The 11,571-nt window shown below is 48.3% G+C and overlaps 1 protein-coding gene across 3 annotated transcripts in view; it reads right to left on the reverse strand.

Moving 5' to 3' along the window:
• TRAPPC9 (trafficking protein particle complex 9) overlaps nt 1–9,508 on the reverse strand; it is a 515,410-nt gene extending 505,902 nt beyond the window's left edge. For 2 of the 3 annotated variants that reach the window (XM_032610159.1, XM_032610157.1), the window contains exons 1-2: nt 9,395–9,508; nt 591–1,184 (exon numbers count right to left, since the gene is read on the reverse strand). In XM_032610159.1, the coding sequence (XP_032466050.1) occupies nt 591–1,174 (584 nt within the window). In that variant the 5' untranslated portion in view covers nt 1,175–1,184; nt 9,395–9,508. Of the gene's footprint in view, nt 1–590; nt 1,185–9,383 lie in introns of all 3 variants that reach the window. The other variant, XM_032610158.1, reaches the window with a different exon arrangement.
• Between the last annotated feature and the right edge of the window lie 2,063 nt (nt 9,509–11,571).

Here is an 11,571-nt window from a genome sequence, read left to right on the forward strand (position 1 = left end):
CAGCACCTCATCTGCACATTGAAGGGATGAGGCTGAATCAGCCTTCACGCCGTGCCGGAGGGCAGCGCTGCCCAACAGGAAGACAGTGTGAGCCACGCAAATAAGGTCTTCTAGTTTGCACATTTTAAAAAGTGAAAACCAAACACTCGCAACAGATTTTAATAACGTATTTTATTTAATCTAATACATGTAAAGTGTTATTTCAACATGTAATCAATAAAAAAGAAATACTGAGATAGTTTACACTCTTTTTCCTAGACTAGGTCTCAGCATCTGACGTGCATTTTACCTACAGCACGTCCCGGCTCAGACCAGCCTCCTCCACAGTCTTAGTGACAGTGGCTACCCTACCGGACAGCGCTCCAGGGGGTCCCACCAGGGCTCCCAGCTGAAAAGGGGCAGTAAGTGTCCACACGAACCCTAAAAGGATTTCCCTGAACCAAAGGCTGTCCCATTTTTAAAAGTCTGAAAACCAGTGGACTGCACCCTCTTCCCCCCGCTCCCTTGCTTCTACGCTCCCACTTGCTTCTCCCTTTCTGGAGGTCAGGAAGCAGCCCACGCTGAGGAGCCTGGGCTCCAGGGAGACTTACCTACTATCCGTGTCCAGTCCCACGAAGTCCTTCTTCTCGAATGGGATGCAGAGGAGCGGGATCTTGTCCCCGGACTTGTCCGTGGCCCTGTCCAGACGCTTGGACTCAAGCACAATGAACAGCGACTCGATGAAGTCCTCGATCCTCTTCTCCACCGTCCCGCAGTCCTCGTAGCCGGGGTAGAAGGCCACGTCGGTGCGCGGCTGCTCGGCTATCTCCCCCTGCAGCCCGAAGACGAAGAGCCGCGAGTCGTAGAGCGTGGAGCCGTAGATCTCTTTCTGCACGTGGAACTTCTCGAAAGTCTGCGGCCAGTCCTTGGCCGAGAAGCAGTCTGTGATGGTGATGAGGCCCACGACCTTGCGGTGGGTCTGGAAGTCGCCCCACTCGTTGTTCTCGGGCGGGTAGTGGTGCCGATAGCGGATATAGAGCACGCGCTGCGAGTCGCGCACGCTGATCTGGCTCACGGACGAGATCCTCTTGTAGATCTTGAAGAAGTTCTCCTCCGAGACGATCCCCACGGGCTGGACCACCACGAGGAGAGTCTGGTGGTCCTCAGCACACTGCATGTAGTCAGGGACACTCATGGTGAAGACCCTGCCCAGAGAGAAAAGGAGGCTTTGAGGCGCACTGGGTTTTGCAGGCTGCCAGCGCACTCGGGGATGCGGTGGTGCTGGCGTCCACCAGCTGGAAGGCAGGGTAAGCCCCGAGCAAAGCTGTGGGGAACAGTTTGTCCTTAGAGTTCTGCATATGGCTATCACAGCTCTTATCACAACCCCCTGCTCTTGGACCAGGCTTGGAGCTCCTGCAGAAAAGGGGCCATCTCTTGTTTTCTGTTTCCAACTCCTGGCCAGGCGCCAGGCACTGATGTGGAGTCAGTGCTCAGAAAGCTGAATAAACGACTAAACAACGGAAGGAACTGCTTCCCCAGCCCCTCAGCAGAACAGAATGAAAAGAACCACAGTGGAATCAGATGGCCTGGACTTGAACTCCAGGCCACTTGAGCTCCTGAACTGAAAAATAATGGCGATAACAAAACTTGCTTGCTAAGAAGATATCTGGATTGAGGAAGGCTGCAAATGCAAAGTGCCAGGCATACTGCCTGACGTAGAAGGAGAGGCTCTACACGGTTACTATCCCTCCTTTATGAACTGTGTTTCCTTGGGAGAGTTTTAATAACCTCTCTGAGTGAATTTTGTTAGATATAAAAAGAAAGCAACATTAACAATACTCCGATAAAAATTTAAAAAGAAAGAAAGAAAGAAAACAACATTACCTGATTCTCAGTACTGTTGAAGAATTCAATTAGATAACCCATAGGAAAGCATCTGGCCCACAGGAGTTAAAAAATGTTTGCTGAATGAATGAACAAACAAGCAAATGAATGCTGCCCCCTTCCACAGACCATCATAATGGCACTGCCCAGAAATGTGAAGCCCACGTTCCACCCGACTCTACACTAACAACGTCAGTGACCTGGGGCAGGCCTGTGTGCTTCTTTAAACCCCAGTTTTATCATGAATTAAAATGTGGATAATAACACAAACCTCAAAGGGCTAGTGAGTCAATGTTCTGGTTTTAATATGGTACCATAACTTTGCAAGACAGTACCATTAAGGGAAACTGGGCAAAGGGTCCATAAGCTCTCTCAATATTATCTCTTACAACTGCATGGGAATCTACATTACATCTCAAAATAAAAGGTCTAATTTTTTTAAAGGCCATTGAGATTAAATGAGCTCATTGTATCAAATAAGGAATACACCATACAAGGAGGGAAACGCCTAGCCCGTGAGATACACCCAGTAAATCTTTCCACTGACCTCACTGGTCTCTCCTACTTCAGAGTACAGGCGTGGGTACTCGCGGCCAGAGACCGCTGTACTGTGAAGCCAACAGAGCTAATGGCCCCCACTTGCAAGGGCCCCTTCCATGGCCCTATATCTAATTTTGCATTTGTGTTTTCTTTTTCTTGACTAGGAACTCCAAACTGCATAGGCTTCGGTTCACCAGAACCCGATGAAACAATAAAAATAAAAGGCCGTTTCCACTAGACCTCTGAGTACGTCCAATGGCAGGGATTTCATCCTGGGCTGAGAGCAAGAGGACTGGGGAGGGAGGTGGGAGCAATTTGGGGCACGCAGATCCTGGGGCCACCTACCCCATGCTGGACTTCAGAGTCAACCCTCACCCTCCAGGAGCTTCACAACACACCTGGACAGAGCAGCAGGAGAAAGTTTTTTGGTTGTTTTTTTTTTTTTTTAAGAAAACTCTGACCTGCTAACTGGTCTTGTTTCTACCCAGGACACAAAAAGCTTATGTGTATATTATCTCATGAAAACCTCTAAATAATATCACCCCAACTTTACACATGAAGAAACTGAGGGAAAGAGAAGTCGGTCACATTGTGTAAGATCACAGAGAGGCCACATCAGCTACAGTATTGAAAGGCAGGCGCTCCCGCTCCCCCACCCCAGCCCCTGCCCCGGCACTCACGCTGCAAAGTGTGATACACTGGCCCCCGGCCCCCCCCTGCAATAATTCTCTGCAGAGTCTTTTCTGCACCTCCTGGAAAGAACCAAAAGCACATCAACTTTCAACAAAGATGGATGTCACCCCTTGGGGGACGTATCAAAATCTTAAGCATTGGGGTGGGTGGGGAGGGAGATTTGAGAGTTTTCTGTTTCTAAAAGGTGGCAAAGATATTGAAAAACCCTTATCTAGTCTAAGCCTTCATTGTGCAGAGAAGAAGACGGAGGCCCAGAGTAGATGAAAAAAGGCCCTTATAAACAAATTTTGCTTCAGCGCAGCACCGAGCAAGCCCTGGACCCTGCTGAATGGGTGCAGGATCTGTAAGGCCCAGGAGAACAAGTGTTAGAAAAAAGAAAGAGAGAAATCATACAAGGTCCTCTCTCTACAATACCGTACAATCATGTTTCATCAAGTTTTTCCATATTTGTGCATCCAAAATTAAGGTGGGCTAAATCAAGGTATAATAAGTCATAGAAATCAGGAAGTTTGAACCGTAATGGAAATTCCAACCTTTACTGTGTCTTTTCCCAATTCAAGCATGTGCTCGGTGGGCACTCCCTGCACCTGGCCCAGAGTTCTCCCAGACACAGATCTTTATTCACATGTCACACATCACACACAGGCCCACCAGAAGAAAAACACCTACAGATAAGATGGAACCAATGAAAGTGAAAGCGGCCAACCAGCATGTATCATTCGCAAAGAGGATGCTGCTCCCATCAGCAGTAGGCGGCAGAGAACTCCCTGCAAGCACCACGTGCATCGGGTTGGCTCCAGCACTGGCTGTCACTCTTTGTGACCATAAGTGAGTCACGTAGCTTCACTGAGGTTAGTTTTCTCTTTTGTGCAAGGCTATGGTTGAAACTAATGATATATAAAACCTCATCACTCACATCCCCAACATCTAGTGAGGACTTCCCACGTGCCAGGCTCTGTAGAGAGGAAAAGGTAGGCTCCCAGATATATCCATGGGTAGAAAAAGTTTATATCATAAAGATGTTCATTCTCCCCATTTTGATATACAGATTCAACACAATTCTGATTAGAATTACTAACAGATTTTTCGTGGATTGTAACAAGTTAGTTTATGGTCAATAGCCAAGAAACTCCTGAGGAACGACCAATGGGGAAGGGCATTTGTCCCACCAGACGTAACTGCTAATGGAACATAGGGTTTCTTTGTGGGGTGATGAAATGTTCTAAAATTGATTGTGGTGATGGTTGTACAGCTCTGTGAATACCCTAAAAACCACTGAACTGTATATTTAAATGGTTTAACTGTATAGCATGTGAATTATATTTCAGTAAATCTGTAGGGAAACAAAAAACCTATAGTCAGCACAGTATTGGCCCAGGGATAGAGAGAAAAATGGAAATGTCATCAAGCCCAGAACCAGACCCACACATGCACGGCAATTTGAAATACAGCTGAGGTGCCTTTCTAGGACAGTAGGAAAGGACAGACTCTCCAACAGTAGTACTGGCACAATGGGTAATCCATGAGTAAGAAAACGATGCATAACCCAACCAGAAAATGGACAAACAGACATCTTTGAAGAGGAAACTCAAGTAGCCAAGACGTGTACAGTAAGGTGCTGTGCCTCAATGGCGATCAGGAGACAGCAAATTAAAACCACAGGAACAGGGCTTCCCCGGTGGCGCAGTGGTTGAGAGTCCGCCTGCCGATGCAGGGGACGCGGGGTCGTGCCCCGGTCCGGGAAGATCCCACGTGCCGCGGAGCGGCTGGCCCGTGAGCCATGGCCGCCGAGCCTGCGCGTCCGGAGCCTGTGCTCCGCAACGGGAGAGGCCGCAGCAGTGAGAGGCCCGCGTACCACAAAAAACAAACCCCACAGGAACAGACCATTTCATACCCACCAGACTGACCAAAAATAAAAACAATTATTGTGGTAACATATACATAACACAAAACTTACCTTTTTAAATGTAGAGTTCTATGGCATTAAGTACACTTACATTGCTGTGCAACCATCTCCAGAACTTTTTCACCTTCACCACTGAAGCTCTGTCCCCATGAAACACTAACTGCCCATCCCCCCACCCCTGGCACGCCCCCATCTACTTTCTGTCTCTAGGAATCTGACCACGCTAGACACGTCACATAAGTGGAATCATATGCTATTTGTCCTTTTGTGCTGGCTTATTTCACTTAGCAGAATGTCTTCAAGGTTCGTCCATGTTGTAGCATGCATCAGAATCTCCTTCTTGTTTAATGCTGAATAATATTTCATTGTATATATCTATATACCACATTTTATTGATTCATTCATTGAAGGTCATTTGGGTTGTTCCTAGCTTTGGCTACTACGAATAATACTATTATGAACATGGGTATAAAGACAAAATGTTTTAAGTATAAAAACACCATGTGTCTGCAAAGATGCAGACCAAAGGTAACTCCCCTGTTTGACAGGTGGCACGTATTCTGGCATGTGGCTGGCAGGTTCACAGAAGCAAGAACTGAAGAGAACGCAAATGGCCACCGTCAGGAGAATGGGTAACTAAACTGTGGTCGTTTAACACAATGAAATACTTTAGAACAGTGAAAATGAATGACCTAGAGAGACATTGCAGGAACAAAGATGAATCTCAAAAACATGATGGGCAAATAAAGCAAGTTGTGGATTGATACAAGCAGCACCATTCCATTTATGTAAAGTTTAAAAACAGGCAACACTTAAACAGTATCTTATTTACACATATGGCAAAATTATAAAGAAAAAGTAGGGCTTCCCTGGTGGCGCAGTGGTTGAGAGTCCACCTGCCAATGTAGGGGACACGGGTTCGTGCCCCGGTCTGGGAAGATCCCACATGCCGCAGAGCGGCTGGGCGTGTGAGCCATGGCCTCTGAGCCTGCGTGTCCGGAGCCTGTGCTCCGCAACGGGAGAGGCCACAACAGTGAGAGGCCCGCGTACCGCAAAAAAAAAAAAAAAAGAAAAAGTAAATTTGGATAGTGGTTACCTGGGTGGCAAAGAGGAATGCAGTTTGAAAGGGAAGCAGTGGGCTTCAGAAGCAGTAGTTATGTTCTGTCTCTTAAGCTAGATGGTAGATCCAGCGGTGCTTGTTTTGCCATTCTTTAAACTGTACATACATGTTAAACATTTAACATAAGAGTTAAAAAAGGAAGAAGGGGGACTTCCCTGGCGGTTAAGACTTCACCTTCCAATGCAGGGGGTGCAGGTTCCATCCCTGGTCAGGGAGCTATGATCCCACATGCCTGGCAGCCAAGGAACCAAAACATAACACAGAAGCAGTATTGTAACAAATTCAATAAAGACTTTAAAAATGGTCCACATTGGGCTTCCCTGGTGGCGCAGTGGTTGAGCGTCCGCCTGCTGATGCAGGGGACGCGGGTTCGTACCCCGGTCTGGGAAGATCCCACGTGCCGCGGAGCGGCTGGGCCCGTGAGCCGTGGCCCCTGAGCCTGCGCGTCCGGAGCCTGTGCTCCGCAACGGGAGAGGCCACAACAGTGAAAGGCCCGCGTACCGCAAAAAAAAAAAAAAAACAAAAAAAGGAAGAAGGTCGAACTTCAAACTTACAGTGCGTGTTTCAGCAGGTTGGCTAGTTTCAGGGCCTGGCCCCCGCCCTTCTCATCTATCAGGAGATTACGCTACTGCCCCTGCCAACACCCCTCTTCTACAAGCAAAAAAGTTGATGCACAAAAAAGGCAAGTGTGTTACAGGTACACAGGTGGCCTGTGGGTCTGACACAGGTTGAGGACAGGAGGTGTTCAATTTCTCTACTCTGAAGTAAAATGAGAAAAATATGAACAATGTATATAAAGCTTCCCATAAAACTAAAGTAAGTTTAGTAAGTGCTTTATAAATATTAACTACTATTGTTATCATTTATTTTTAGGTTATGAACTGTCTCGTTTTTTGCTGTTAAAACATTCTTTTTTTTTTTTAATTGACTGCGCCCCACGGCTTGTAGGATCTTAGTTCCCTGACCAGGGACCGAACCCAGGCCACCGCAGTGAAAGCACAGAGTCCTAACCACTGGACTGCCAGGGAATTCCCAAACATTCTTGCTTTTATAAAACAATGGGGGGGGGGGAGATGGCGCTTGTTCTTCCATTATTCTATCTGGGCAAAAATAAAAATTGACAAGCCTATGATTGGCCCTCCAGCTTTTTAGCACTTACCAATCTATGAAATCTAAACAATGAAGTCACCCTGGACTAAAAGACCCCTCTGGGTCCCTTCCAGTTCCAACTAGGCCCTGAAAAGCAGACCAGCAATCAAATCCATGCCACAGCTCAGTAAACCTTACAACCTCAGGCAAGGGTTTTCCCTGAAGCAGCTCAGTATTAGCAAACTTCTTGTTCACTTTTGCCCCAGATTCAAAATATGCAAGTACCACGGGAGGCAATTTGTCTCATATACAAGGTAGGAAAAGGGCTGCACTGGGCGCTTTACAACTTATCATAGTTAGATGTCACAACAACCCTAAGAAACAAGCATTCCCATTTTCAACCTTACAGATGAGGAACCAGGCTCAGTCAGCTGCTCAAGGTCTCCTAATCTGTAAGGGGTAAACTGGAGCCAGGTTCCAGAGTCCATGCTTTTCCACTACTTTCTTCAAGGGAGAAAGAACCTGATGAAATAAGCCCTGGCACTGAGCCAGCTCTGGTGTCTGAGACTAATCTAATACAAAGATTAAAACATCAAGAATATATTTCTTCAACTTGGTAGTTCCTCAAAAAGTTAAACATAGAGTTACCATATAAACAGCCATTCTACTCCTAGGTATATACCAGAGATTTGAAAATACGTGTCCACACAAAAACTAGTATGCGAACATTCATAGCAGTATTATTCCTAAGAGCCAAAAAGTGGAAACAACGCAAGTGTCCATCACCTGACAAATGCATAAACAAAATGTGATCTATCCATAACAATAGAATATTACTTAGCCATAAAAAGCAACAAAGTACTGACCCTACTACAACATGGGTGGACCTTGAAAACGTTATGCTAAGTGAAAGAAGCCAGGCACAAAAGGCCACATACTGTATGATTCCATTTACATGAAATGCCCCAAATATGCTACTCCTTAGAGACAGAAAGTAAATCTGTGGCTCCCCGGGCTGCAGGAGGGGAGACTGCCAACGGGTATGGAATTTCTTTTTGAAGTGAGGAAAATGTTCTGGAATAATAATGGTTGCACAACTGTGAATATACTAAAAACCACTGAAATGTACAATTTAAATGGGTGGACTTCATCGTATGTGAACATTATCTCAATAACGCTGTTATTTGATAAAATATTTCTTGACAACTATTTTTCCCTCTATACTATTGGACTGTCCCACAGTTTAAGAAAAACAAAACAAAAAACCTTGCCAGGACATCTTTAGGACTGCAATATTCCTGGTTCTCCAATATCATGTCTCTAGTGCTGCTATTTCGTGTTAAGGAATACTATCTGGGCTGGACTAGGAAACGACAATTAACTACGTTTTTAAAATCGCCAGTCGCGTTTAAACTGGGGCGGGGAGAGGATGGAGGATGTCACAGCCTCATACCCTCAACTCATCTTTAACTAAACCGAGCCCTGCTTTCAACACTGTAATCCCTCTCTCTATAAAAACACGTGAAATCCACAAGAACCCCATCCGAACACCAGAAAACTCCGTGTTAAAGGGCATTCACGTGGGGCAAATGAGCCGAGGGAGGAGACCAAGGCAGGCACTGTGCTCTCTCTTCCCGAGACTTGGCCGGGAGAAGCCGGACTTTGCAATTCGAGGAGCTCATCCCCGGGAATCAGCGCCTGCCGCCGCCGAGCGGGATCTGAGACACTTTGAATCCAAAAGAGGAGGAGGAGGAAAAAGGAGAAGAGGGCCTCCCGGGACCGCGGGGCGGGGAAGGCGGCCGGGGGCGCGGGCTGCAGCGCCGCCCGGAGGCCGGCCCCAGCCGGGTCCCGAGACCCGCCGGCCCGGGGTCAAAGGGCCGAGGAGAGGGAGGCCGGGCGGAGGGGGGCCCGCGGGCGGAAGAGGGTAAGGGGACGACAGCCGAGAGCTAAGGAGAGCCAGGGCCGGGCCCTCGGCAGGTGCGGACGCGGCCGTGGACAGGTGTGGCCGGGCTCCGGGCAGGGTAACGGGGCTGGGGCAAGTGGCCCGAGCAGGTGTGGGCTGAGGCGAGCCCCTCGGCGGGACACACGCTGGCTGGCGCCCTCGAGCGCCGTGACACACGGACAGCCCTCCCGCAGCCGACCCGACACCCTCCCTAACCGGGAGCCCCCCACCTTGCACTTACACAGCCGGACCCCCGGGCCCGGAGCCAACGGCCTGGCGGGCGGCGGGGCCGAGCAGCCTCTTCGGACGCTCCCCCGGCTCAGAGCGGGAGCTTCCGACCAGCGGCTGAGCCGGCACCGCCCCTGCGCATGCGCAGGGCCCGTCCCGGGCCGGGAATCCGCTCCGGGTTTTGGAAGAGACGCCGGGGAAGCGAGGGAAGGAGGAGGGGGAGGAGAGGAGTGATGAAAAGTGGAGGGAGCTAGATGGTCGCTGGGAGGGACACGGAGGAGGAAGGAGACGGAGGGACCCATAGGGAGAAAAGGGGAAGGAGAGCAGCTGAGAAGGAAAGAAAAGCTTTGGCTCCTGGGGCCGCGCACCCCGAAGGAGATGCCACTCCTGCCTCCGCGCGCCTTTCCAAGCCCTCAAGGCGCGCAGCTCAAATTTCACCTCCGTGGTGCAGCCCTCCAGCCCAGGCCTTTGCAAAACCACTACGGGATCACACTCCTAGCCCTCGCGCCGAGCCGGGCTTCGTGTCGCGCACCCGCAGGCGTTGTCGCCAGTGCTCTGAACTACCTTGGGGAGAGTATAAGTTCCCCTTTTACAGGCTGAGAAACTGAGGCCGCGTGTCTCCAGGGCATGCCTTATGTGCAAGGCCACAGGGGCTGGGCGGGGCCGGGAAGTAGAAGGTCAGAGCCCGAGCCCCAAGCAGACTGCCCTGCCCGAGGGCTGGTGCTTGGTCCCCATTCCTCCTTGGAAACCCACTCCTGACTCTGGGGGTCCCGTCTAGGGCTCCGAATAGGCCCCCTGGTGTGGGACAGCTGTCCTTAGTTCCAGAGCCCAGCTTGCTAGGTAGGGGCAGAAGGAGTTATCCAGGTTAAAAATAAAGAAATAAAACTTAAAAAGGAATTCACATACATAGGTTGGAATGTGCATAGCATATTTGAAAAATACACAAGTAATTGTCAACAGTGGCATCTCCAGAGAGTGTTGAGAGAACAGAGGATGAGGGAGACCTTCTTTCCCTTGTGTATTTTTGTGTTCTGTTTTAATTTTTTTACCATATGCATGTATGTCTCTTTAAATAAGAAAAAAAAAGTGTAATGGTGGACAGGAATAGTTCAGCCAATACAGCAGCCATGGAAAAAACTGAGCCATCATTACTTTACTCCAGCAAGCATTTATTGACTCTCTGCTCTGTGACCAGTGGTGTTTTATGACTTTACTATTTATATTTTTTTTATAAAATAGTAATACGCTATCCCTCATACCTGCCCTGGGCCAGTGGAAAACCAAATGAGTTTTTATTGAATTGTTTTCCAAAGAGTAGGAATGAATTACAAACAGAACACATCTTCAGGGCAAAACAGGTGGAACGGATTTCCAGCACACAAGACAGCCAGGAAGGATTTTCAACACAGGTGCCCAGAGGCTAAGAGAGAACGCTTCCAGGACCCTACAAAAAGCCACCCAAGGTGGCTTCTCCATGGCGCTGAGAGCACAGGTTGACAATTACAGAACACAGAAAACAGACATTAAAAGAGGCCACCCTTTATGGAGGTCTAAGTGCCAGGAATAGAGCTCCCTGCTTAGCACACGATGTCTTCATAAGATCGATACAAGGTAGCTATTCTTAGCACTGAGGTCCAGAAAGAACACTCCACTTGGCACACAAGTGGCTGGTGCTATTTAGGATTCAAATCCCAGGCTGTCTGTGTCGCCTGCGCTCTTTCCATAGTCCTTCTTTGTTCTCATTCTCTCTATAAATGGATAAGAGAAGCAATTTGGAAAGCAAGATTGAAAGCTGGCAAAAGGAAACATTGTTATTTTTGTACAATGTTTCTGTTTACAATGTACTCACATTAATTTATTTTATTGTCCCAGCAAATCTGTGGGGGAGGGAGGGAGGAGACTACTCTGCATTCTGACCAATGAGAAAACTGAGGCTCAGAGAATGTAAAGGCTAGCCACAGCCTCCCAGCCATCAGAGGGAGGTGTCCAGACTTGTCCCAGGTATATCTTGCTTCTGGAGTTAAGTTGCTTACATAGTTTTAACGTTTCCTGAGCATCTCCTCTGAATGCTGAGAATTCAACGAATATACCAAACCTGCTCTCAAGGAGTTTTAGACACTTAAAGTTGGATTGGAAGGGACATCTAAAATCATCAAGTCCAACCTCACACCCACACCAGAACCCCTCTAT

The sequence above is a fragment of the Phocoena sinus genome, chromosome 17 (genome assembly GCF_008692025.1).
Source record: "Phocoena sinus isolate mPhoSin1 chromosome 17, mPhoSin1.pri, whole genome shotgun sequence".
In the NCBI taxonomy this organism is placed as follows: domain Eukaryota; kingdom Metazoa; phylum Chordata; class Mammalia; order Artiodactyla; family Phocoenidae; genus Phocoena; species Phocoena sinus.